A 23,470-nucleotide genomic window follows, 5' to 3' on the forward strand; every position below is an offset into this window, starting at 1 on the left:
TACATATACAGTCACGTCCATAAATATTGGGACATCGACACAATTCTCATATTTTGGGCTCTATACACCACCACAATGGATTTGAAATGAAACTAACAAGATGTGCTTTAACTGCAGACTTTCAGCTTTAATTTGAGGAAATTTACATCCAAATTAGGTGAACAGTGTAGGAATGACAACGGTTTCTATATGTGCCTCCCACTTTTTAAGGGACCAAAAGTAATGGGACAAACTAAACAATCCTACATCAATGCTTTCACTTTTTAATATTTTGTTGCAAATCCTTTGCAGTCGATTACAGCCTGAAGTCTGGAACGCATAGACATCACCAGACGCAGGGTTTCATCCCTGGTGATGCTTTGCCAGGCCTCTACTGCAAATGTCTTCAGTTCCTGCTGTTCTTGGGGCATTTTCCCTTCAGTTTTGTCTTCATCAAGTGAAATGCATGCTCAATCAGATTCAGGTCAGGTGATTGACTTGGCCATTGCATAACATTCCACTTGTTAGCCTTAAAAAACTCTTTGGTTGCTTTTGCAGTATGCTTCGGATCATTGTTCATCTGCACTGTAAAGCGCCGTCCAATGAGTTCTGAGGCATTTGACTGAATATGAGCAGATAATATTGCCCGAAACACTTCAGAATTCATCCTGCTGCTTTTGTCAACAGTCACATCATCAATACAAGAGAACCAGTTCCATTGGCAGCCATACATGCCAACGCCATGACACTACCACCACCATGCTTCACTGATGAGGTGGTATGTTTTGGATCAGGAGCAGTTTCTTTCTTCTCCATACTCTTCTCTTCCCATCACTCTGGTACAAGTTCATCTTTGTCTCATCTGTCCATAGGATGTTGTTCCAGAACTGTAATGGCTTTTTTAGATGTTGTTTGCCAAACTCTAATCTGGTCTTCCTGTTTTTGTGGCTCACAAATGGTTTACATCTTGTGGTGAACCCTCTATATTCACTCTTGTGAAGTACTCTCTTGATTGTTGACTTTGACACATATACACCTACCTCCTGGAGAGTGTTCTTTATTTGGCCAACTGTTGTTGAAGGGGTTTTTCTTCACCAGGGAGAAAATTCTTCTGTCATCCACCACAGTTGTTTTCCGTGGTCTTTTGGTGTTGCTGGGCTCTCCGGTGCGTTCTTTCTTTTTAAGAATGTTCCAAACAGTTGATTTGGCCACACCTAATGTTTTTGCTATCTCTCTGATGGGTTTGTTTTGATTTTTCAGCCTAATGATGGCTTACTTCACTAATAGTGACAGCTCTTTGGATCTCATATTGAGAGTTGACAGCAACAGATTCCAAATGCAAATGTCACACCTAGAATCAACTCCAGACCTTTTACCTGCTTAATTGATGATGAAATAATGAGGGAATAGCCCACACATGTCCATGAAATAGCTTTTAAGTCGATTGTCCCATTACTTTTGGTCCCTTAAAAAGTGGGAGGCACATATAGAAACCGTTGTAATTCCTACATCGTTCACCTGATTTGGATGTAAATACCCTCAAATTAAAGCTGAAAGTCTGCAGTTAAAGCACATCTTGTTAGTTTCATTTCAAATCTATTGTGGTGGTGTATAGAGCCCAAAATATGAGAATTGTGTCGATGTCCCAATATTTATGGACTTGACTGTTATACACATATAAACATATACACACACAAAACTAGATAGAGGTGGATGCACTCCATTAACTACCAAAAAAGTAACACAAAAGTGCTGTTTATAGTAAATATAGTAAATTGCATATCCTTCATTGTAAAATGAACAGACCAGCACCAGTAAGCCAGAGTGAACAATCCAAAATATTTTTAAGAAAAAAAAAAAAAAATACAAAAAAGTCCAAAAGAAATCAAATAAAGATACATTACAAAACATTTCCTGCCTAACAATCATTTCAGCCCCTGAACTGAAACGATCGTTGGTCAGGAAATGTTTCGTAATAAATCTTTTTCTTTAAATTCTGTTGGATATTTTTGTATTTTTCTATTACTTTATCAAAATTATTTTGTATTTTTGTACTCTGGTGTGCTGGTCTGTTCATTTTATTTGAACAATTGAGGATATATTTATGAAACAATAATACACATAGACATAAAAAAATAACATACCAAACACAATAAAAATAGTACATGTGACAAACTTGTAAAAATAAAGGGCTGCGTATTGCATCCAAAAATAGTGTTCAAAATGGGGTCGGGAAGAAGTTATCATGGTCACATTTCAAGGTACTTTGTATGCAGTCAGAATACATCTAATGTGTATGAGGAAATGTAGAGCTGCAGCTCAGCAGCTGAATGGCAGGGAGAATGAAGACTATTTGAATACTGATGTGCCCCTCACATTCTCTATGCTCATCAAGGACAGACAATAGGGCCGGCTGCCTTCGCCTGTCACAGTGTGCCGGTCCTGGCTTTGCCAGCTTGTCACTCCCTGGCTGCTTTCAGAGACCAGCCAGCTAATAAGAAGTGTTCTGTGCAGACGGGTGCTTCCTCTGCTGGGACATGCTGCATTCTCTCCCAGAAACCCACCTCTTCCTCCTCATCAGGCCGGTGACAGACACCATGAAAAGCTGAAATTAACAGTCCCAACATCTTGTGCTGATTCCTCTGCTAAAAGCAGAAAATCTTCTTGTCACAATAATAGCCAAGATCCTTAGACAGCCTGTTCTCCAGGAAGTGGCCACATGCCATTTGCAAGCTCACTGATTTTAAGTACACACACACGACTCCTAATCCTGGGTCCTCAAAACAATCATATCCCAACACTAAAGTAGAACAGAATTAACTAATTTGTATTTATTAAATGTCTATAACTGAAAAATGATCAACTTGTTACATGTTCTGTTAATAGTGTGGATAATACAGTGAAAAGTCTCATGGATTTAAATAAAATTCAGGTTGAACAATGTACTAGTTGCTTGTATAGTTCGAAAGTATAGTATACAAGTTAACCCGTGCATGATACTCATGCATTCTAGTCAAATCAAGCTACTTAAGGTGTTAAAAAGGTTCTTGTCATGCATTTGGGCCATAGCCCAGGCCTCAACCACCAACCACTCCCCACTGTCACCCCCGGCAACCACCAACCACTCCCAACTGTCACTTCTCCTTCAAGAAATATATATATATTTTTTTTAAATCTTTATAAACACTTTTAACAATTAACAAATTAAATTAACAAATTAAAAACATCTTAGTATACCAAATTTCAGCCCTTTCTGAATGTTTTTCCCCACACACACTAAGAATTTAGTAGGTCAGTGTATAACTCCGCCCAGCAGGTGGCACTGCAGCTTGGTTTTATTTTTTCCACACACAGACAGACAAACACACGCCACTAGACATTTATATTATAGATACCAGAATTCTGGGAGTTGTAGTTTGACAAAAGTCGGAAAGCCAAAAGGTTGCAGGTCTCATTCTTTTTTGGCACTGTTTATTTTTATTCACACCCAGAGTTGTGGAATTGGCCCTTCATTATTATTTTTTTTATTTTGAATACAGTCTCACTAAAATAATGAGTTAGAAAGAGAAGTAAAAAAAAAAAAGTTAGGAGAAAAAATTAAGCTACACTTCCTGGATAATACATGCACACAGTTACCTCCAAAAGCAGAAGGGACTTCTGGGTAAACCCATTCACATGATTCCTCACTACACGTGTTTGCGGATGTTCTACATCAGCAGAAATCTGCTCTAAATACCCAGTGGGCAATGACTGAAAGGGATGCTACGGAATTCACTTTACCCACAAGGCCCTATGGAGAAGATTATTTGCACTCCGTTTTGAATAATGTTGGTCCGTGTGAGGGATTGAACCAAAGAGAGGCGGGACGGAGCGGCACTGAAAAAGTGGTCTCAATATTTTGGATTAGGTCTGTGGGAAAGATTTCCAGAGCAGGATTCATTTAACATTTTTTTTGTTATTAATAATGTGTTTTCTGCTAATTATAACTTTCAATTTAAGAATTTGCTGTTCTCTCACGGTAATTTACTACAGTTGAAAAGCAGAATTGTGACTTCCATAATATTGAACAATGGAGATGGAAATTAATGAGAAAACATCACACACAATTTTAAAATACTACACTACAAGTGGCTTTTATCGTTTTCACTTCTATTTTGCCAAAAGTAAGCATTGCTTATTGTGCTCGTCTTATCCATCTGCCTATATCTACAGCTAAAACAGTATCACTAAGAAATACACCATTGTAAACAAGTCCAATAAGTGCATGCGTAACAAATCAGCAGAGATATAGAATAACCTTATAACATATAGCTTACAAATTTCTAAAGGAGGATTCCTTTTGTGCAAATTATCTAATATGCTCTTATAAAAGAGCAAAACGTTTGATTTAAATGTTGATATAAAAACCTGCAACTATCTACCACGTGTTCACACCAGAATCAGTAGTTGAAATATTCATTGAAAATATAATAATACACATGACAAATATTCTGATAAAAACTCAAACACAAATGTAAAAAAAAAAAATCTACTAGGTCTTTTATATAGTAGTTCCATCCACAAATGGATGAATTTAAACATTGAACAAAACCAAAATCTTGTTCCTTCGACAGAAATTTAACAATGTCCTTAATTATTTCCAATTATACAATAATGTAAAATTATTCAATATTATGCCTACTTATTTTTTAATTAATTAGCTTATAAAAAAAACCCATTAGACAGATATAAAAGATGGCCAAAACATGTTACATTAGGAAAATCAGTAACTTACAAGATTTACATTTGATTTATGAAGCTGAATATTGTTGCTAAAACAAAATCAGTGAATATTGGACACCTATAAATGAAAATGTTTGTGGGTCTATGCACCTCTTTAAAATGATTTAAACTGGTTATAATTGATATCTATATAATATATACACACACATATATATATATATATATATATATATATATATATATATATATATATATATATATATACACACATACATATATATACATACTACACACATATACACATATATATATTACACACATATACATACATACACACATATATACATACAAAAGCAACAAATAATTGGGTTACATAAATTGGTGTCAATACTCCAGTGTTAGGAGGCAGTCATTGTAAATACACAGTTTGAAAACCGATTGGTACATTTTTACAAGCAATAATATAAAACATGCATTCCGTAGTATAGTACTTAATTATAGATAGAAAGTGTGACAAATACTGATAGTGGCAAGCTATGCTAGATGTCATTCCTTGTTATACACACACACACACACACACACACACACACACACACACACACACATCAGGAAGGGCTTGCCATTATCAGTATTTGTCTAAGGACACATTGTAGTGTATCAGAAGCAACGCACCACCCCATCCACAGCCTCATGGCATTACAGAGAACTCCCCAGTGACTTCTAATAGCCTTGTAATTTACTGTACGGGCTATTTTACTCCCTATATAATTTACAAGACATTATCAAGAATAAATATTACTTATTTAATATTAATCAGCCCCTGGAAGAACAATTGCCACCGATCTATCTTCCAGGGCAGACGACAAACATTAAAATATTTGAGCACCATCCGGCAAAGCTGTTTACATAAAGTTACCTAAAATATAGTATGGTAAAGGGAAGTAATGGAGGGCCCTGCTGAGCGGTGCTTTTAATGGTATAATGGCCAGAGAAATCTTCTATCAGCCAGAGAGCTACTGACTAAACTTACAACATAAAACCCCCTCCTGTCATCTTTTATAGTAACAGTAAAACATTTTATTGAATTTATGAGCTACATAATAGCCACGGAGAATGTAACTGGAATTAGAACCAACTCTCAAGTATAATGTCAACTATAAACCCTTCTATTGCCCTGTTCCCTTCGCTTTTACATTCTCTTTTTTTATTTTACCAGGGGACTGCATTACCATCAAATTCTTCATCATCCTGCCAGGCAATGAGATCCCAACTCGTATAAATCCCTGTGCTTTTCTCTTGTACGAATCTCTGACAGAAAGTGCAGGGACAATGCAGACTGGGTGATAGCGGGAAACACACTTCTATAGGCTTAACCTCTTCCTAGTGAGCGAGAGAACAGGATACATGGTTATTGTACATAGAGGACTCACACTTGCTTAATGGGTCAGTAGAAAAACACCAATTTTTTTCACAAATATAAGAACCGCAATCCGTTAATCTGAAATTGAGAGGTGAATTTTGTAAGCTGCCATAAGACACTACTTTATTGGCTAGCAGTTATGTGGTTGTCATCTTAAAAATAAGACAACCAAAATCCAGAACCCTATTTTTATAATGAAACCAATCACGTGGTACCGAGAAAGTGATCACTTTCTTTACTTTTAGCTCAGTAAATCAATAATTCTGTGTTCACATAAAATCACAAGAAAACCAAGATTGTGGGCAGCACGGTGGCTTAGTGGTTAGCACTTCTGCCTCACAGCGCTGGGGTCATAAGTTCAATTCCCGACCATGGCCTTATCTGTGTGGAGTTTGTATGTTCTCCCAGTGTTTGCGTGGGTTTCCTCTGGGTGCTTCAGTTTCATCCCACCCTCAAAAAACATACTAGTAGGTTAATTGGCTGCTATCAAAACAAAACATTGACCCTAGTCTGTCTGTGTGAGTGTTAGGGAATTTAGACTGTAAGCCCCAATGGGGCAGGGACTGATGTGATTGAGTTCTCTGTACAGCGCTGCGGAATCAGTGGCACTATCTAAATAAATGGTGATGATGATGATGATGATGAAGATTCAGTTGGTCAAATCCTAAGGACTGTTGAACCAGAATTATATTATAAGCCTTATGATTCGGTCGAGTCTAGAACCAACTCCTGGATTCGGTGTGTACCTAATAAAAATCCTTCTAGATGGCACAAAATACTAGTCGTTACAGAGAGAAAGTGAAAAAAGTTTTTTTAATAATTTATCTAACAGATAACCCTCTCCACAGCAGTGAGTACAAATAGATAAAGCTTTAGAGCAGACACTGTGTAGATAAAATATTGCAAGTAATTTCTATGAATCTGCTTCAGATGTGTCATATCCTTGCAATTAAACATCTTTATGTCTTAAGAATTATGTGTGCCAATTCTACAGCTTTAATGCCCTAGAAGTGATTTAAACCAGACAAACAGACTTCAATTAGGAGATCTTATGAGGCTTTTTCAAGTGCTATGTAAAGAAATGTCTGTAAAGTGGTAACTTGTTATCTCTTCCTATTTTAACATCACTGTTCCTGGTGGATCTGACTGTGAAGGGCTGGGTGAAATACAGACATAAGCTGACTGTCTTAAATCCAGGTCATCAGAAGAGACGGAAAGGGCCATTTCTATGGCAAGTACGCTAGTAACGCCTGAACTGACAAGAGTGCAATTCTATTTGATTTATAGAATAACTGTGTGACAAATGATGACAAAAATAAACTTTTACTGCACTGAGATTCTCTTTTATTTATGAAATTTGGCCATGTAGAGAAATCTTTTATCTGCAAGTTGTAACACAGAGTGGAAATGAGCAATTATGATGGGGTAATAGTGAGCCGCTGCTAGAGGCCGAGTCAGTCTGAAATGGATTGAGGGAGAGTCAGCACCGCACCATGATAAATGTGAACATTGCTTTGCTGACAGATGATCTAACAGGTGTTCATAACAACTATATAAGAGGATTTATTTATGACCAGCCACAGCCGCAGCAGTGTAAATCAAACAGCAGCTGCACACCACTGAAACAAACTCCCTGATGGAGGCGCCGAGAAGGAGCCCACAGAACACAATTCATTCTAGAATCTCAATCATCTCATAACATGTTTCACTTAATTACGCTGTTCCATATGAACCACAATTATGTTAAATTAGAAAACTCTGTAGGTTCTCTAACTTTTTCTTGTTGTATCAAAGCTATTTCAGGGCAAGTGATGCTCATCACACAGACGAGGCAGCCATTTTGAGCATTAAGTCAATATTCACGGGAATGTGGAATATCAATGAACTAGGAATTAATAACACAATTGAGGCACTCAGTGAAGCCATAAGTTCCTGGTTCACGGATGTGCTTAATATTGAAACAGCCCAAAAAGAGCTGCCTACCCGATACGTAGGCTATGGTCATTTTTACCCTCGGAGATTAAAATCATAAAGGTTTTATACTTGCAGCCTACACTTGCCATATGAATATTCCCCGGCTTTAGGCAAAAGGTAGACACAGAGGCATTGAGTGAATCCTGCAGTCTAAGCACATATTAAACATTGCTCAGGTTTATCATAAATGGCGCACACGGTATGACACGGTCATCATATAACCCCATTGACAGTGTCCATCCTGACCAACGGCTGATAGACCCCAATCAAACACAATGGGATCAGCTGACATTTTTTGGACACATGCTGTGATTACGGCCAATAAGATCTAATACAGTCTAACTGAATGTCAAAAATCTCAGCTTAAGTACCTTTACCCAAGCTGGAGACAACACTAAGGGCTAGATTTACTAAGCTGCGGGTTTGAAAAAGTGGGGATGTTGCCTATAGCAACCAATCAGATTCTAGCTTTCATTTATTTAGTACTTTCTACAACATGACAGCTAGAATCTGATTGGTTGCTATAGGCAACATCTACACTTTTTCAAACCTGCAGCTTAGTAAATCTAGCCCTAAGAGTTTGTTTGCAGCATAGTGAAAAGTGACACCGAGAATGGATAAGAACACACACACACGACTAGGTACAGAGACAACGTTTTATCCACCTAAAATAGGTATCAACTTCTATGGTTCTTATGTTATATATTATTAAATGCAAATATCCACTTATCTATTTACATTGGTAGGGCCTTATGGGTGTATGTGTGACATTCAATTACTTACATTTTATCCTTTATTATGCTAGTTGTCATTGATATCTTGTACAATAGCTAAATGTCACCAACTTTAGAGCACCATACAATCATTTTATATCAAAGTAATAAGCATTAAAAAAAATATTTTCAACCAAAGTAATTTTTTCACGTTTATTTTGGCCCTCAAGGGGAGCCTCTATGAGCCGTGGCATGTAGCTGCTGAAATACCAAGCAAGTCATTACTGAACCATGTAGCACTGAAGTAAGGTGGATGCGCTTTGTGGAAACAGCGAGTGTGCCAGTATCAATGCCTCCACCGCTCTGTTCTACCATCAACCCATTCTGAGACAAAGATAAATGGCTATAATGCGTGTGGTTTAAACAAACTGAATTTTGCCTGCATATGGCTGAGTCACTGGGCTACCTGCATTGTTTATCCTTTAAAATGTTCCTAATAGGCTGCTGAGTCAACTCTCATGCCCCCGGGATAAAATTTGCCAGCCAGCCCTAGCTCCCATTCAAAAATAAATATAAATAAAATTGCAGAAACGATATCCAAGATTCTTTTAGAACAGATTTTAATGTAGGTCTACTGCAATGTATTCCACTAAGTGACAGAACTCCAGTCTACATGTGCTAGTATAACATTATTATACAATCACTATTGTTTTAAACAGATTTTACAAAACCCGAAAAACCATTTGATTGTATCTGACATGTGGGCATCAAGTGTTTCCAGGCTTTGAGTAAACTATAGAGCAGTGAGAAACTCTAACACGACCTTGAAATGTGCATATTTTAAAGCATTTGTTTTAATTACATGCTTATGTCGTGTTAAACACCTTTTTATTCTGACACAATACCTTGTTGTTAATGCTAATTTTACAATATTACTAGTTACATTCATTTCAGCTCACACAACACCACCTTTTATTTTATTTTACCTGTAACTAGCATATCAAAGAACAAGCTTACCTCAGCCCACTGCTCTTCATCTGTTTTAACTTAAATTTCCATGTACACTGAATACATTGCACCCTCTGTTTACTCAACAGCACATAGGCGCCACTTGGGCAACATCCCGTTTTTTCTCTACCGATCCACCAGTCCCCGACAGCATTATATTTCTATAGAACCCAATAAGCAACGACTCAGCACTGAGGACACATTGGTGGGATCAGATCAGGGCATCATGATTAAATATCTAAACAACCTGTAAGACTAAGTTGTTTAGAAGATATTAAAGAAGAAGTAGTATTTACATCCCCGGTCTTACTTACAAGTAAGTGGCAGGCCCCTGAATAGACAAACATGCGAGGACTAAAAATGTAGTAAGTTGTACAGTAAATTGCTGCCACGGTAGCAAAATATTTTATTCGGATATTATTCATACACACATTGTGTAATTATTCTGTGTTTTTGTTACCACAACAAATAATTACTTGGGCAGTAACAAACGTAATGAAGAATGTGAAATGAAAGGAGGAATGATTTTTACATATATAAAACTGATGGCGATGAAGGTCCGATTTTACGGAACACTTTGAAACGTCAAAGGATATGAAACGGATACATTAAGCAGACATCCCCACTTTAGTACCACAGACATACGTACAGGACTAGTGTTTAAGAAAGACAACCAAATAACTAAGAATGTTTCCAGAGAACAACTAGCAAATGTAACAAATGGCAAATGTGTTTAACAGCAGAGGTAACCGACAGAAAAACGTATGATCTTTGGTTAGCGAGCTCCACTATCGTTCTGAAGCAGGAGACAAGATTGTCCAGAGTGTATTCTTCTCACTACTGCCAGATGGAAAGGCTATTATTATAAATGAAAGGCAGCAGTAGTGGATGCCAGGCACTTTTGTTGTGTGCCAGATTCTGAAGTCCAGATGTAAGCTGGCTACCCCTGGGACAGGACAGGCTTCAGCTCCCGCAGCAGAATAGATCCAATCACAGTCTTCTCAGTGTTTATGATGAGCTGTGCTGTAGAGGCTTCCTTCAGCTCCACGGTGACTAGCATCAATGACCCACTGTGCACAGTCTTTGCTGCAAATCTGCAATATAAAAGGGAAGGAAAGAGGGTAGAGAGATCATAGCGTATGTATACACCGTGACATGGTCACTGGCTTGTAATACGTTTATAAAGAAAGACTGTCCGAAGCACAACAATGCTGTGTATTAAACATTTAGCACAACATACTGTCCTATAACATATCCTTTCTGCGTGGGTAATGTACATTTACTAACAAATCACGGCTGCCAATTACACCCAATCATCTTTTTCAAAGCTAAAACTCACAAAAAAATAGATGCATCCTGTAACGCAAAATACAATGTGCGTCTAGTTGTGTTCACATGCAAACTGTTTGAATTTGTGTGCACTGCTTAAAATTCCAAGACACAACAATCCCCCTAATTACACGTAATTAGAAGAAAAACTGTCCTTTTGTGCCTTAAAATTGACAGAAAAGCCATCTTAGGTACAAAGAACTTCTGTCAATCCGGCTAATTCATTCCGCCAGCACAGCAACTGCTGAGCCAGAATAGGGAAGCTGCCGCCTTGATGGTATAACATGCAAAGTAAGACCCCGCTTTCTGCTGCTAACTTGAGAACAATAAAGTTGCTGCACATGGTCTTTTGAAGACACTAACAAGTACGGGAGCAGGTCTGCGACCTGCGCTGACCCCCTCTCTGCAGTCCTTTCCCCTCTTCCCTTTCTAAATGACACGTGTCTCAATCGGAGCCATCTGCCTCAATTTGTGAAACATCTCCAGCCACAAAAGCATGCAGTTAGCCCTGACAACAGCGAACAATACAAAAATAATAAAACCGCTCTGCTGACAGCCACCACTCTGGCTCCTCAATAGCAAACCAACTGGACAGTATCTCCTGTCTGACAATTAGCCCTCCACAGCGCATACTGTGGTCTGTAGGGATCGGTTTAATTACCATCAACATAAAGAAGAGAGTTTATCAAAGATACTCAAAAAAAACTTCACACTAGACTTAATTAAAATATTAGCCACTTAAGCAGGAAACAGATTCTCTTTAAATGAAAAGTAATTTCTTTCTTATTTATTTCTTTTAATCACATCAAAACCTCAGCGCATTACACTAGTTAGAGAAGCATAACATGTCATTTAAATCTTGTTAACCAGTTTATATGTAATCATTGCTATTTATTTTATTATATGAGCATTAAGATCAATATTTATTTCCTCCTCCACACTGATGTTGCCTGAGTGCCTTTTTTTTTTTTACATTTTTCTATTTAGCAACTTATTGTGTGTATTCTGCTAAATTATACATTTAAAACAAAATCTATATTTATCATTATAAACAAATACTGTAAAACAAATACTATTCTGCAGCAGGCAAAGACTCCCTTGCAAGAGTCCATAGATACATATATCAATTTTCAAGTGTAGTGAATTATTTTGCAGCATCACTTCCGCTCATATAAATAAGCGCGGTTAGTTTACGGTTTTCATAGTGCATGCCGCATGCCTGCTGGAATATTACGCAACAAATCAGCGTGCCACATGGATGTCTTAAAGACAGAACTTTGTTTTATCTTAATGCTAAAGGATACACATTACAAACATATATAAAACACCTACATTGATGGATGAAATGTAAGTAGTCATGTAAATACAAAATTACAGAGTGACTTATCCAGCGTATTGTTAGGCAGAATGAGAAAAAGTCTTGATACCTAGAGACATTATATTCTACAGATGGATACTCATGTTGTTCCTGAAAAATAGAGACTTGTACTTTTCCTGGCATGGTGCAGGTATGTAACTGCTGACAAGATAGGAAGTTTTTCTTTGTTAGCTAGGAATATGTGGTGCAGTTTTGGATGGACTCCCAAGCATAAATTAAACATGTGTTGGTAGAGGGGCGAAATCACTTGTGTATGTGTTGCCTCTCTGGAGAGAGTGAATATATTATCTATCTGTTGTGACAGCATTAATCACAATTAGTTCTTTGGTGGAAGATCTCAAACCCCACACTATCAATGGAATGTTGTTATCCCGGTGGATTAAACGCTTCCTAAGTTACTTGTTTCAAAAAGGATGCATTCCCAGGACTAGAGATTTTGGTAACAAGCGTTATAATAGCCAACGTGGCCACTAGTCATTTCTTTTGTATTTTATTTCATTATTTGAATCTTATCTTTTTAAACTCTCTCTCTACACTTTGTTGAGCTGTAAGAGGATTGTAATTTGACTGCATTTTGAACTTGCTTATATACAGCACCTGCACCACACTATATATAAAGTCTTACAGGAATTGACCAGGACAAATAATCACAGTGTTAAAGGATTGGGCCCCGAATTGTAAATGTATGTTTAAAACATTGATGTCAAGCCACAATTTTATATAGTTAATATCACAGCTATCAAATGACCGTATGCTATATAACATGTACTGTTTAATGAGAATAATATAAACATAATAGATCATCTTGCTGTATTCCCCTGTAATGTACATATGTGGTTTGCCGTCTGATTGTTCTATATCCTCCAGCTAATTTCCTCTCCTGTTGTGTAGTCACCAGAAGCTGCATTGCTATAACTTTCCCTCCATACATGAAGCCTTCAATTACTGACTGCCGAAGCGGACAGAATCCTATTAGCAAAGAAGACAATGAGGCGAAGCAGTGCCCTGCCCTATCAGTATAAAAATAATTAGCAAAAAGTTATCAAACATGCAAGAAAAACATAGGCTAACATCGCTAACACCACAAAGCAAAAAGCTGAAATACTAAGCAAACATGTAACTATCACCATTCACCTATTAGACACATTAAAGGCCATGTCTATCACAATCTGCCCCAGAAAATATTAAATTGGGTTTAATTTAACAATCAAGCTAATTAATAAAATACATTACACTGACATACCAAAAATGCTGCATAAATTTGATTAACACAGTAACATCACCTATCTGCTCTGATGTACACAGGCTACAAACAACGTATGACATCACCCAACAAACATGGTCAATGATGCAACAGTTCACCAGATCCCCCATGTATTAATAAGACTGGTTAATAATATATTTTGCCATAGAAAGTTTACATTTACACTTTGTACAAATTACATTTTGAATTTAAACCTTCCATATCCCACTGAACTTGACAAAATTAGCATAGGATTTCTAATATTCTAGAAGTCAAGAAAAAAAAAATTAAGCTCAATATTATTTTTATGAATTGATCCCTGATATGCTGGCACTCAAAAATGCCAGCTATTGGATTTAATACAATTATACAAATGAATGATAATAAAAATAACTTTCCATTCATGTAATGTTGTCTTTGTAGCAGCTCACAGTGCAAGAAACTATTCTGCACTAGACAGGTCTGTGCTTTATTTTCAGGAAATCTCTCGCCTCTATTAAAGTGTCAGCTGCTGACCCCTAGTGTGAGGAAATATAATGCAACTACTGATGTAAAAAGCTTAAAAGGGAAATCATTTAGACAAACAAACCTGTAGAATGTATGTTTCTGTTTAAAATGTATATTTTGCTGAGAGGTTACCAAAGAAGTGACTTTAACACCATTGTACAAAATGGAGTACTGTAATAATTTTTAATTTTATTTGGACTAAGTTCATCTTTCAAGACAAGTTTTCTAGAGAGTGATTCTGTGTCAGGTTAAGCAGTCCTAAAAACAAACTCTTTAAAAATATCACACTGAGTGAAACAAAATAATCTTCCTTATGGGCAACTTTTACAACACAAGTAATGGAGATATAGTCATGTGTCTAGTATGCATCAGAGGATGTCTAATTAAGTTGTTGTGTTACATGATCACAGGGTATCTCAGAAAAATAATGTCATTGTCCATCTGCAGTTTCTAAAGTTAATCATTTCGGTTGGATTGAAAGGTTTTCCTTTCTTGGGTGAATTTAAAGTGTCCTTTTAGAACCACAATTTCAGTGGTGTAACCCTACATGTCCTGGGGCATACAGTAATTGTCCACCAGGCTGTCCGTGCAGATTCACTCCGATACGTAACTTTTGGCTAGTTTCTCAAGTATAACACGTGATGTTGAAGGTTACGGGGGATAGGTATCAAACCTTCCAAAAAGGAAAAGTGGAAGTGTTGCCCAGAGCAACCAATCAGATTCTTGCATGTATTTTCTAGAATGCACTAGATAAATGATAGTTAGAACCGGATTAGTTGCTAGGGGCAACATCTATACTTTTTCTTTTTAAAAAGTTTGATACATATACCCCCTACATCTTTATACATTACTTTAGGCCCATTATGGCAACAGGCGGCCCTCAGCTCCTTCCCGCTTTATTGGTCGATTGTTAGTTATAGCATGTAAACACTTGTTTAAATACCTACTGGTATGTTGTTACAGACAGGCATCTCACTCTTTGATTAAATGTACTGTTTTAACTTATTACTGAGATTAAGGTTAATGTGCGGTCCTTGTGAAGGTTAGAGGCCCCTGAAGGTGGCATTTGTCTAACTGCAATTCCTGTAAGTTCTGATTAACATGTTAGGAGCGCTCAGATTTCAATCAGGATAGGCTGCTTCATAAATGTGCTAAACATTCTGTACCAATCATGAGGAGCACGACACCCATGTGCTATGCGGAGAGGAACCTTTTATATAAAACAGACACACACTTTATGCTATGTTATGATAAACTAATTGATGCTTCTCTGAGGTTTATGGGAGGTGGTCAATCTGTCGACACCAAACTGTCGGAAGGTTCAGTATGTCCATATGGCTAAAATGGTGACATTGTGACTGTCCACAGTTGCTAAAGTTAAGCATTTAGAAACCTATTGGGGGGGGGGGGAGCAAAAAGTGTGGATCCACCTGATTTTACTAATACCAGCACTAAGCTTGGGGGTCCCTCTGCCATAGTGACAACCAGCACCGGGCTGGATTTCCTAGGGGCATGGTGTCCACAAAAAAAGCAGACTCCCCCCACCCCTGCAGAAAGCACTAGGGCTCTTCCCACACTCCTGAGCTGTGGGGTAATAAAAAACTCCATTTTGGCTAGGTGCACTACAGGTCCCAGCAAGCCCTGGCTGCCATTAATAGTTTGGTGCTTGTAGTAGTATCACCATGTTCCACAGCTTTGCACAAACATAGAATTATATACCTACATTAAATCGTTTTCTCTGGAACCATGGGAGACACTGGACCATGGGGTATAGAGCCTCCTTCAGGAAATGGGCACTTTAAATAATTCTAACAACTAAATGCTCCTCCCTCTTATAACCTCCCCATCCTGCAGGGAAGTCACAGGACAGAACCAGAAAGAAACAAAAACAGTGAGAAACATCCTCATTCGTGAAAAAAATAACAAACATTTTAAACTTTGGTAAAGTTTTTCACAGGACAACTACTGCGTATTCAGATGCCCCATAGATTCAGAGGAAATGATTTAAAAGTATACAAATCCCATTTTCTCCATCATCCCCCAAAAATTCCATATTGCAAGAAGAGAGCCCCGTTAATGCTGTGTCTCAGCCTCCAGAGGTACAGTGTGTCTGCCAATATGCACTTTACTAATGTGAGTATGTTTACCTGAACATGACTGGGGAATATCTTGAGGATCATTTGGCTGAGAGTATCCGTTTGGTTCCCGAACCAGAAACAAGTTTAAGAAAACTCATCTCCCTGTGCTACTAGCACTGGTATAATTACACCCGCTGTAAGTAGTGTTTGAATGGCTAGTTGCATGTCCTGGTATTTAAGTTGGTCCACAGGAAATGAGCAGTTAGATCAATAATCTCAAAACTAGAACACTACTAACCCACAGACCTGAAGTGGAACTGAACCACTGATCCCTAATAAAAGCAGCAAACAGGCTCCCACCACAGTCTCTGCAGCTCTGCATATTGTCCGTCATGCAGCCTGTTTGAGGGTTTGGATTACTGTTTCTTAGTGGCCAAACTCTGTTTACTTCTCTGCTGTCCTCCATAAGGAGCTGAGACTAGAATCCTGACCTCTACCACTACAGACCCAGGCCTCCCACACTGCAAACATTGTAAGAGTTGCTCTTGCCGCTTTTCTGTGGCCTTGTTGACCCAATCAGAGGCTAAAATGAGTCTCCATGAAGCAACAACCACTACTTATAATTAGTTTTAAGAATGGTCATGTACTTCCTGGCTGTAGTATTCGGAATAAGACTAGAGGTGGTCTTAAGACAATCGTGCTATAGGGACATCCACACTAGGTGGAATTTCCTTTGCATCCTACTTTGGTGAGGGACAGGGCCGCCTTCAGAAATCATGGGGTCCAGTACGGGCCCCGCGTGACCCCCCCCCTGTCACGGTGACAGCCAGGCTGAAGACAGAGTAGCGGAGACCAGCGGACTGCAAGACAGCGGGCCCCCAGGTAAGTATGTGCTGCACTGTTGTACTGGGCCCCCTGGTGAGCCCGGGCCCTGTACAACAGTACCCCCCGTACCCACCTGGTGAGGGATAAAGGGTCTGCAATCTGCTTGTTACCTGAACCTATTGTATGGGTCAGATCTATGACTCGCAGAGCAATTTTTGTAATTGCTGAGAATAAGGAACGCAACTCCTTTTTCTTCTATTTAAATGGATATTTCCAGACACTGCTGACTGCCCGCTGTCCTAGATGTGTAATACCTGGCTTTCTGCCTGCACTAAATCATTCGCCCCGTGCCATCTTGATGTCCGATTACTCTGCTACATCACTCTTTTCATGGGAGGAGCTCTCAGAATCCAACACTGTCCAAGACCAGAGAAAGACAGGACTGTTGTTTCCGCAACTTATTTATAGAATGTTTTCTAAAGAGGGGGAAATACATTAACAAGAACCTGTACTGATTTAGCAAGACATATTGCCCAAACCGGTTTGTCTTGTGGCATTGCTATGAGACGCATGGAATAATTGGCTGAAGATTCAGCAAAAGAGGTAGAAGACAGGTCACTTTGCCTACAACCAGGAGATGTTCTTGTTTAGCATTTTCCAGGCCCAACTGGAAGCTGACCGCTTCTTCACCAGTGCTGGGAATGAGGACTTATGTTGCTACTCTCCCGGCACGGTCTACTGCTGCTCCATCCACCCGATTGGGAGTTGATAGAACAGAGCACTTCGCTACGACCTACGTCAGCAGACATCTCACTTTAGAAGTGAGATTACGACAGGTGATATCGATCACAGCACTTCCTCAGCCCGCTTCAGTTTGCAGACAGCCCAGCGTGGATGGCTGCTCCAGGGAACTGCCTCAGAGGTAAATTCAAATGCAAAATAAAAGATACAGGCTTCTTTGGCAGATCAGCAGCAACCCCCCCCCAACCCCCCCCCCCCCCTTCAAAACAAACAAAAAAACTCACCCTGGCCTAATGGCAAGCTAAAAACCCCAGTTCCCTGCATGATGGAGAAGTACTAGGATTTAAAGTGTCGATGTCCTAAGGGAGGCTCTATAACCAATGGTCTAATGCCCCACAGTGGATGATAGAGAAATGTTAAATTTATATGTAGCAATACAGCAACAAACAAAGGCGTACAAGGTGAGAATTGTGGCACAGTACTGTTGCACCCTTCACCGGCACAAACACCCCCAAGCCCATAATAACCCAACAAAACACAAACAGTAACAATCAAAGATTTGAAAAATAGCAGGGGCAGCCGAGGAGCGGTAAGGATCAACTTACAGCTTCATCGGCCTAGTCTCTGCAGATGTGTGAGCCGGCTATGTGTTCTACTGCCAGTTTTACATTGTCTGTGTCATTTCGCGATGTGCAGCATTTATCTGAAGGTGAACACAACAAACTATCCTGAGCCATAGTATTCTAAAGAATCTTATAAACCTGCAAACACGAATATACATATTCACATATCTATTACAGGTCTGAGCTCTGCTGGAGCAAGAGTATGCAATCACTGGTAACTCCTTCAGCTTCTCAGGCTCACCGAACTGCTTACCAACCCCATAGGTTACATTATATACAGCTAGACCACAAATGTCATACAGCAAGGGCTACTGCTGTGCAGCTAGTATTGGGAAGCAAACCACATTAAAATGAAAGAAATAAAATAGAAGTACATTGATTAAAAAAAAATAAAAAAAAATGTTTCATCTGTAATAAAAATAAAATAAACTAAAAAAAGATAAGTTTCTTTAGTTAGCATACTGCCTTGTATAAAAATAAGCTCCTGTAAATACTGCAGATGTGAAAGAATTAAAGGTTTACTAAATAACCCAACTTTATTGCATATAAACGTCATGAGGAATACAAAGCACTTTACAAACGCAGTCTTTCTGGTTTTTCTCTGTCCAGTGATACAAGAAGCAGCCATCGTGTGTCCCGCACTAAGTGGCTTATACACTTACCTGTACACATTGTTTTGACCCGAAGCAACTACCCCGAGGTTGGCGGCTGCTACAAACTTCTGCACCACTATCTGCGGAGTGCTATTATGTGGAGATACTGTAATGGTCGCTGAATGCTCATTCATACCCGTCAGCTTTGCTGTGCAAATAAAACAGAAAAAGTACGTTACAAGAGATGGATAATTTGCTTCACCATAGACAGTAAGGACATTATATTAGACAATGGCTTTGGAGGCTCAAAAAGGGTCAAATATGTTTCTTATAATTTACATAGGCAATCAAAATAGCCACTCTGAACTGTTGGCTCCAGTGCCACAAATGTACTGAACACCAGAGCAAGAAATACACTTGCTGAGAAACACTGAACAATCTTTCTGCATCAGTTTAGTAGGAAGCCCCAATTACCGACGCTCCCTCCCCCCTCATTTCACCCATCATTCACAGTCCTGTCCACACTAACATAATCCCAGGAGCGGACAGGTCACTGCCCAGGGACAGACCTAGACTTTATTTGCATGGCCACACCCCTCCTTCACTCTGGTTTGTCCCGATTGCCGGCACCCCCCCCCATGATTGGACCTCTGAAATACAGTTTAATGGGACTGTGATAATCCTTTACAACTATTTTTTCGAAATCCCATTTAAAACACCCCCTTGTGTCTCCACACATTGCTCCTCCTCATAAAATGGTTTATTTTTTTTTCTGGTTTTGTGCTGGGTTTCCAGACTTTAAAAAAAATATTAATATTCTTACTTATTTGCATTAAATTGGGGGAAGTCAAGGTTGTCACACAATTTCATAATTGCCAGCAGTCGCTATTTAAAGACTCATGGCGTGTGGTACCATGATGTATGGGTGTGGCTTGTGCATTTCTGGGCGTGGCTTGTGCATTTCTGGGCGTGGCTTGTGCATTTCTGGGCGTGGCTTGTGAGAGGAGCTTTTGCATATATAAAATGTGAGGTATAACACAATTATAGGTATACCAGAAACATACCTCAACTAATTAGATTTTATATAAAGCTAAGCTTAACAGACTAGTGTTTATTCCACCCTTATTATATAATTAAGCTACTGTACTTCACCTATCTATATGACTACCAAACAAATATACTAGCTTTTCAGAAGGTACACTGCCAATATCACACTAGTTCAAAGCCCGCAGGCTGGCGGTGCGCAGGATGTGAGAACTACATGCATCAGCAAGGAAGGATTAATATAAAGCATACAAAAGCATTTTTTAAATGTTGTCCTTAGACCGAATGGTAGTTCCAGGCTTCAGATTTATGAAAGAAAATGAAAACATACTAAATGCATAAATGGTCACAAGTGTCAGCCGGGGTGCGGCTGTGAGTAATGTAAACACACTTGCATTGCAAAATACAGAGTCAACAGTATTTTCCATTCCCATCAATCCATTTACAGCACAAGGTAGCAGTTAAAATATAATATAACCACCTATGGAATTTACTACTGTAAGAAACTCCAAACTGAGATTTTTATATTCTGCATAAAAAGTAAGATGTTCCATTAAAATACATAAAATCCTTTTTTGCGTTCTAAGTAAAATGTATAAATAAAAACTAAAACGATGCGACTACTGTATGTGTGCAATAAATAAAGCGACTATCGGTATAACTTATTTTTGTTGAGCGGTAAGGTCCTTTGATTATCTTGGTTAAAGTGATGCATAACCGTCAGTGAAGGTCACGCACCTCCTTATGTAAATATAGGTTCTGTGCGGCTTGTCTTTAATATAGACGTGGCTTCTAATATCCCTATATTTTACATTATTCCCATAATATACCGTATATATTAAATAGAAAACTCTTTACTAACAACACCATTAAGATTTATCAAAAATATTAAAAACACAGCAAAAATTTTTGCCATTAAGCTTAATTGCTCCCAGCTTCAAAGAATTACTTGATGGTATCATTTATGAATAAAACAAACAAAACGAAAACACAGGACTGTCTCCCCTTTTTTTATATCTCTTTTACAATATAGTTGAACCACATGAATCTGCATGCTGATTGCACAAATGACTAAAAAAAAAAATAATAAAAAAAAACCGGTTCCAATTGTTGCAGATAACACATAGGTCGGAAACTTCTGTAGTATGTACCCAGCCTTACTAGAAACTTGTGGGGCCCATAGCAAAAATTTGGGAAGCCCCAAAGGTACCTCCCCCCTCCCAAATATATGAGAACTACCAGCTACTATGGTAGTTATGCATTTGGGTACCACCAAACATAGTTCACAAAAAACAATCACGATGTTACATCACAGTGGAGCTGTGCAGATAGCCTGCCAATTAGTGGTTGGTAGAGGACATTATTATTAACTTTAATTTATCAGGCGCCACAAAGGGTCTGCAGCGCCATACAGGAACAAAAATACAAACACACACACACAGGTAACATGGTAATGCAAATCAAATTATATCTGGATCAATGTGTGAAAGTGATGGTAGAAATCAGCGAGAAGTGGGCCGAAGCTTAACAAAACAGAGCGAGGAAAGCAGGCCAAGAGGTACAGGGGGTGATGGAATAGTAGAAGTAGCACACAAAGGAAATAGGGCCTTGCTCCTGAGAGCTTACATCCTAAAGGCATGAAAGTGCCCTCTGCTGGAGGTCTGCTCAATGGGCCTGGAAAGGACCACGGGCAATGTTAAAATAAGGCTATTCCAAGTAACAAGTTACTCAGCAGGAAAGGGCAACTAAAGGCTCAGCAACCAGCATATCTACCCAGAAACTACAAAATGATGAAACTTTACATGCGGTTTTAGCCTGTTTAACCACACTATTAGACAGAAGCTTTGAGAGAGAAAAGAAAAAAAAGCAAGCAGCGAGAGAGAGAAAATGCAGGTAGTATACGGTTTGCTTTTAGAGTACAAGCTGACCTAACACTGCTGGGAGATGTACACACTCATTTAGGTTTTAAACATTCTCCATTAAGCTATATTGAAGAGCAAATGCTCAGTAAATGAATGCAACTATGTTTATGTTAAAAGCCTGTTTCCTGCAGTCTGTAATTAAAGGAAATTTTGTACAAAGCTGGTACTTTTTTTGTCCAGCTTCTGCAAATGGAAAGATGGATAGCATTCATACAAGTGGATACATCGCCTCATATTTAACCTCAACACTCTTGTCATTAATGCTTTGTCTAACATGTTCCATAAAAGACAGGGTACTGCTCCATTGAAGTAAAATTTAAAAAAAAAAATCAACTATACCATGCTTTTCAGAAAAGAAGATTCATTATTACCAGCTAATGTATTGGCATAAAGAAAAGTAACATCCTATCGGACAAGGAACACATTCAATCCGCCTATCCAGCCCCCTCCCATTTTAACTCGTGCTGTTTTATTGTTATAGGCAATTTGTACCACTCAGCATGACAGTGTAAACTGAATTAAGATTAATTTACATGCAAAAGAACACTTAGGAGAGCAGCATGGTAAGCAAATGTATTGTCTCGATTGCTGAGGTGGAAAAGAACCCGGTGAGGGGAAAAAACGCTGCTTTAATTAAGGGGCATCAAATATGATTGCTTGAGGTAGTTAAGGGCCAGAAAATAGTACATGTCCAACTAGTTAAAGAATTAGCATCCTGCTTGCAGGGGAGTTGTAAGATAGATTCATAAATCTTAATAAGGCAAAGTAAATACCTTCGCTGTAACTTTCAAGTGTGGTTTTTTCCAAAATGAGAATTTATAAAAATAGAATCGCTGTCAAAATAAAGAGTATCCATAAGTAACTTCACTGCTAACTGCTGGACAGAATCATGGTTAGTTACTAAAGTGAGTGATACGAGGATTTACTCCCACGTGGTTCAGGGCCATCTTAACAACATTATGGGCCCCCGGGCAAAGCAGTGCACCAGGGCCCCTAGATATAGGTATAGATGTATACAGATACAGATATATAGAGATAGAGATAGATAGATGTATTTGCTCAGTGACCCTTGTAGGTTTTTTTTGCAGGTTTTTTTCTTTTGCAGGATTATTTATTCTCATTAAGAGCCGTGCCTATGGGGCCCCCCGGGCAGCTGCCCATCGTGCCCAATGGAAAAGATGGCCCTGACGTGGTTATGAGATTGGTAGTTTAGGTTAAAGATTTAGGAAAATCAAGCAACTATTCTTCAATGGTTTTGGAAAATGTATAGAAACTGCACTCCGCATAGTACATTGTTTTATGAAGTGTTACAGATATAATAAGCACAATGATATGTTTATAGTATATGCTGAACATAAAAACCTGCGTTTC

General features: G+C 38.6%; 1 protein-coding gene across 1 annotated transcript in view; it reads right to left on the reverse strand.

Annotated features, from left to right (window-relative positions):
• Positions 1–9,411: 9,411 nt before the first annotated feature.
• AP3B1 (adaptor related protein complex 3 subunit beta 1) overlaps positions 9,412–23,470 on the reverse strand; it is a 150,766-nt gene continuing 136,707 nt past the window's right edge. Inside the window, 2 exon segments of the mRNA XM_075182307.1 lie at positions 9,412–10,910; positions 19,203–19,341. Coding sequence (XP_075038408.1) covers positions 10,757–10,910; positions 19,203–19,341 — 293 coding nt within the window. The 3' untranslated portion in view covers positions 9,412–10,756.

The sequence above is a fragment of the Mixophyes fleayi genome, chromosome 1 (genome assembly GCF_038048845.1).
Source record: "Mixophyes fleayi isolate aMixFle1 chromosome 1, aMixFle1.hap1, whole genome shotgun sequence".
Lineage (NCBI taxonomy): Eukaryota > Metazoa > Chordata > Amphibia > Anura > Limnodynastidae > Mixophyes > Mixophyes fleayi.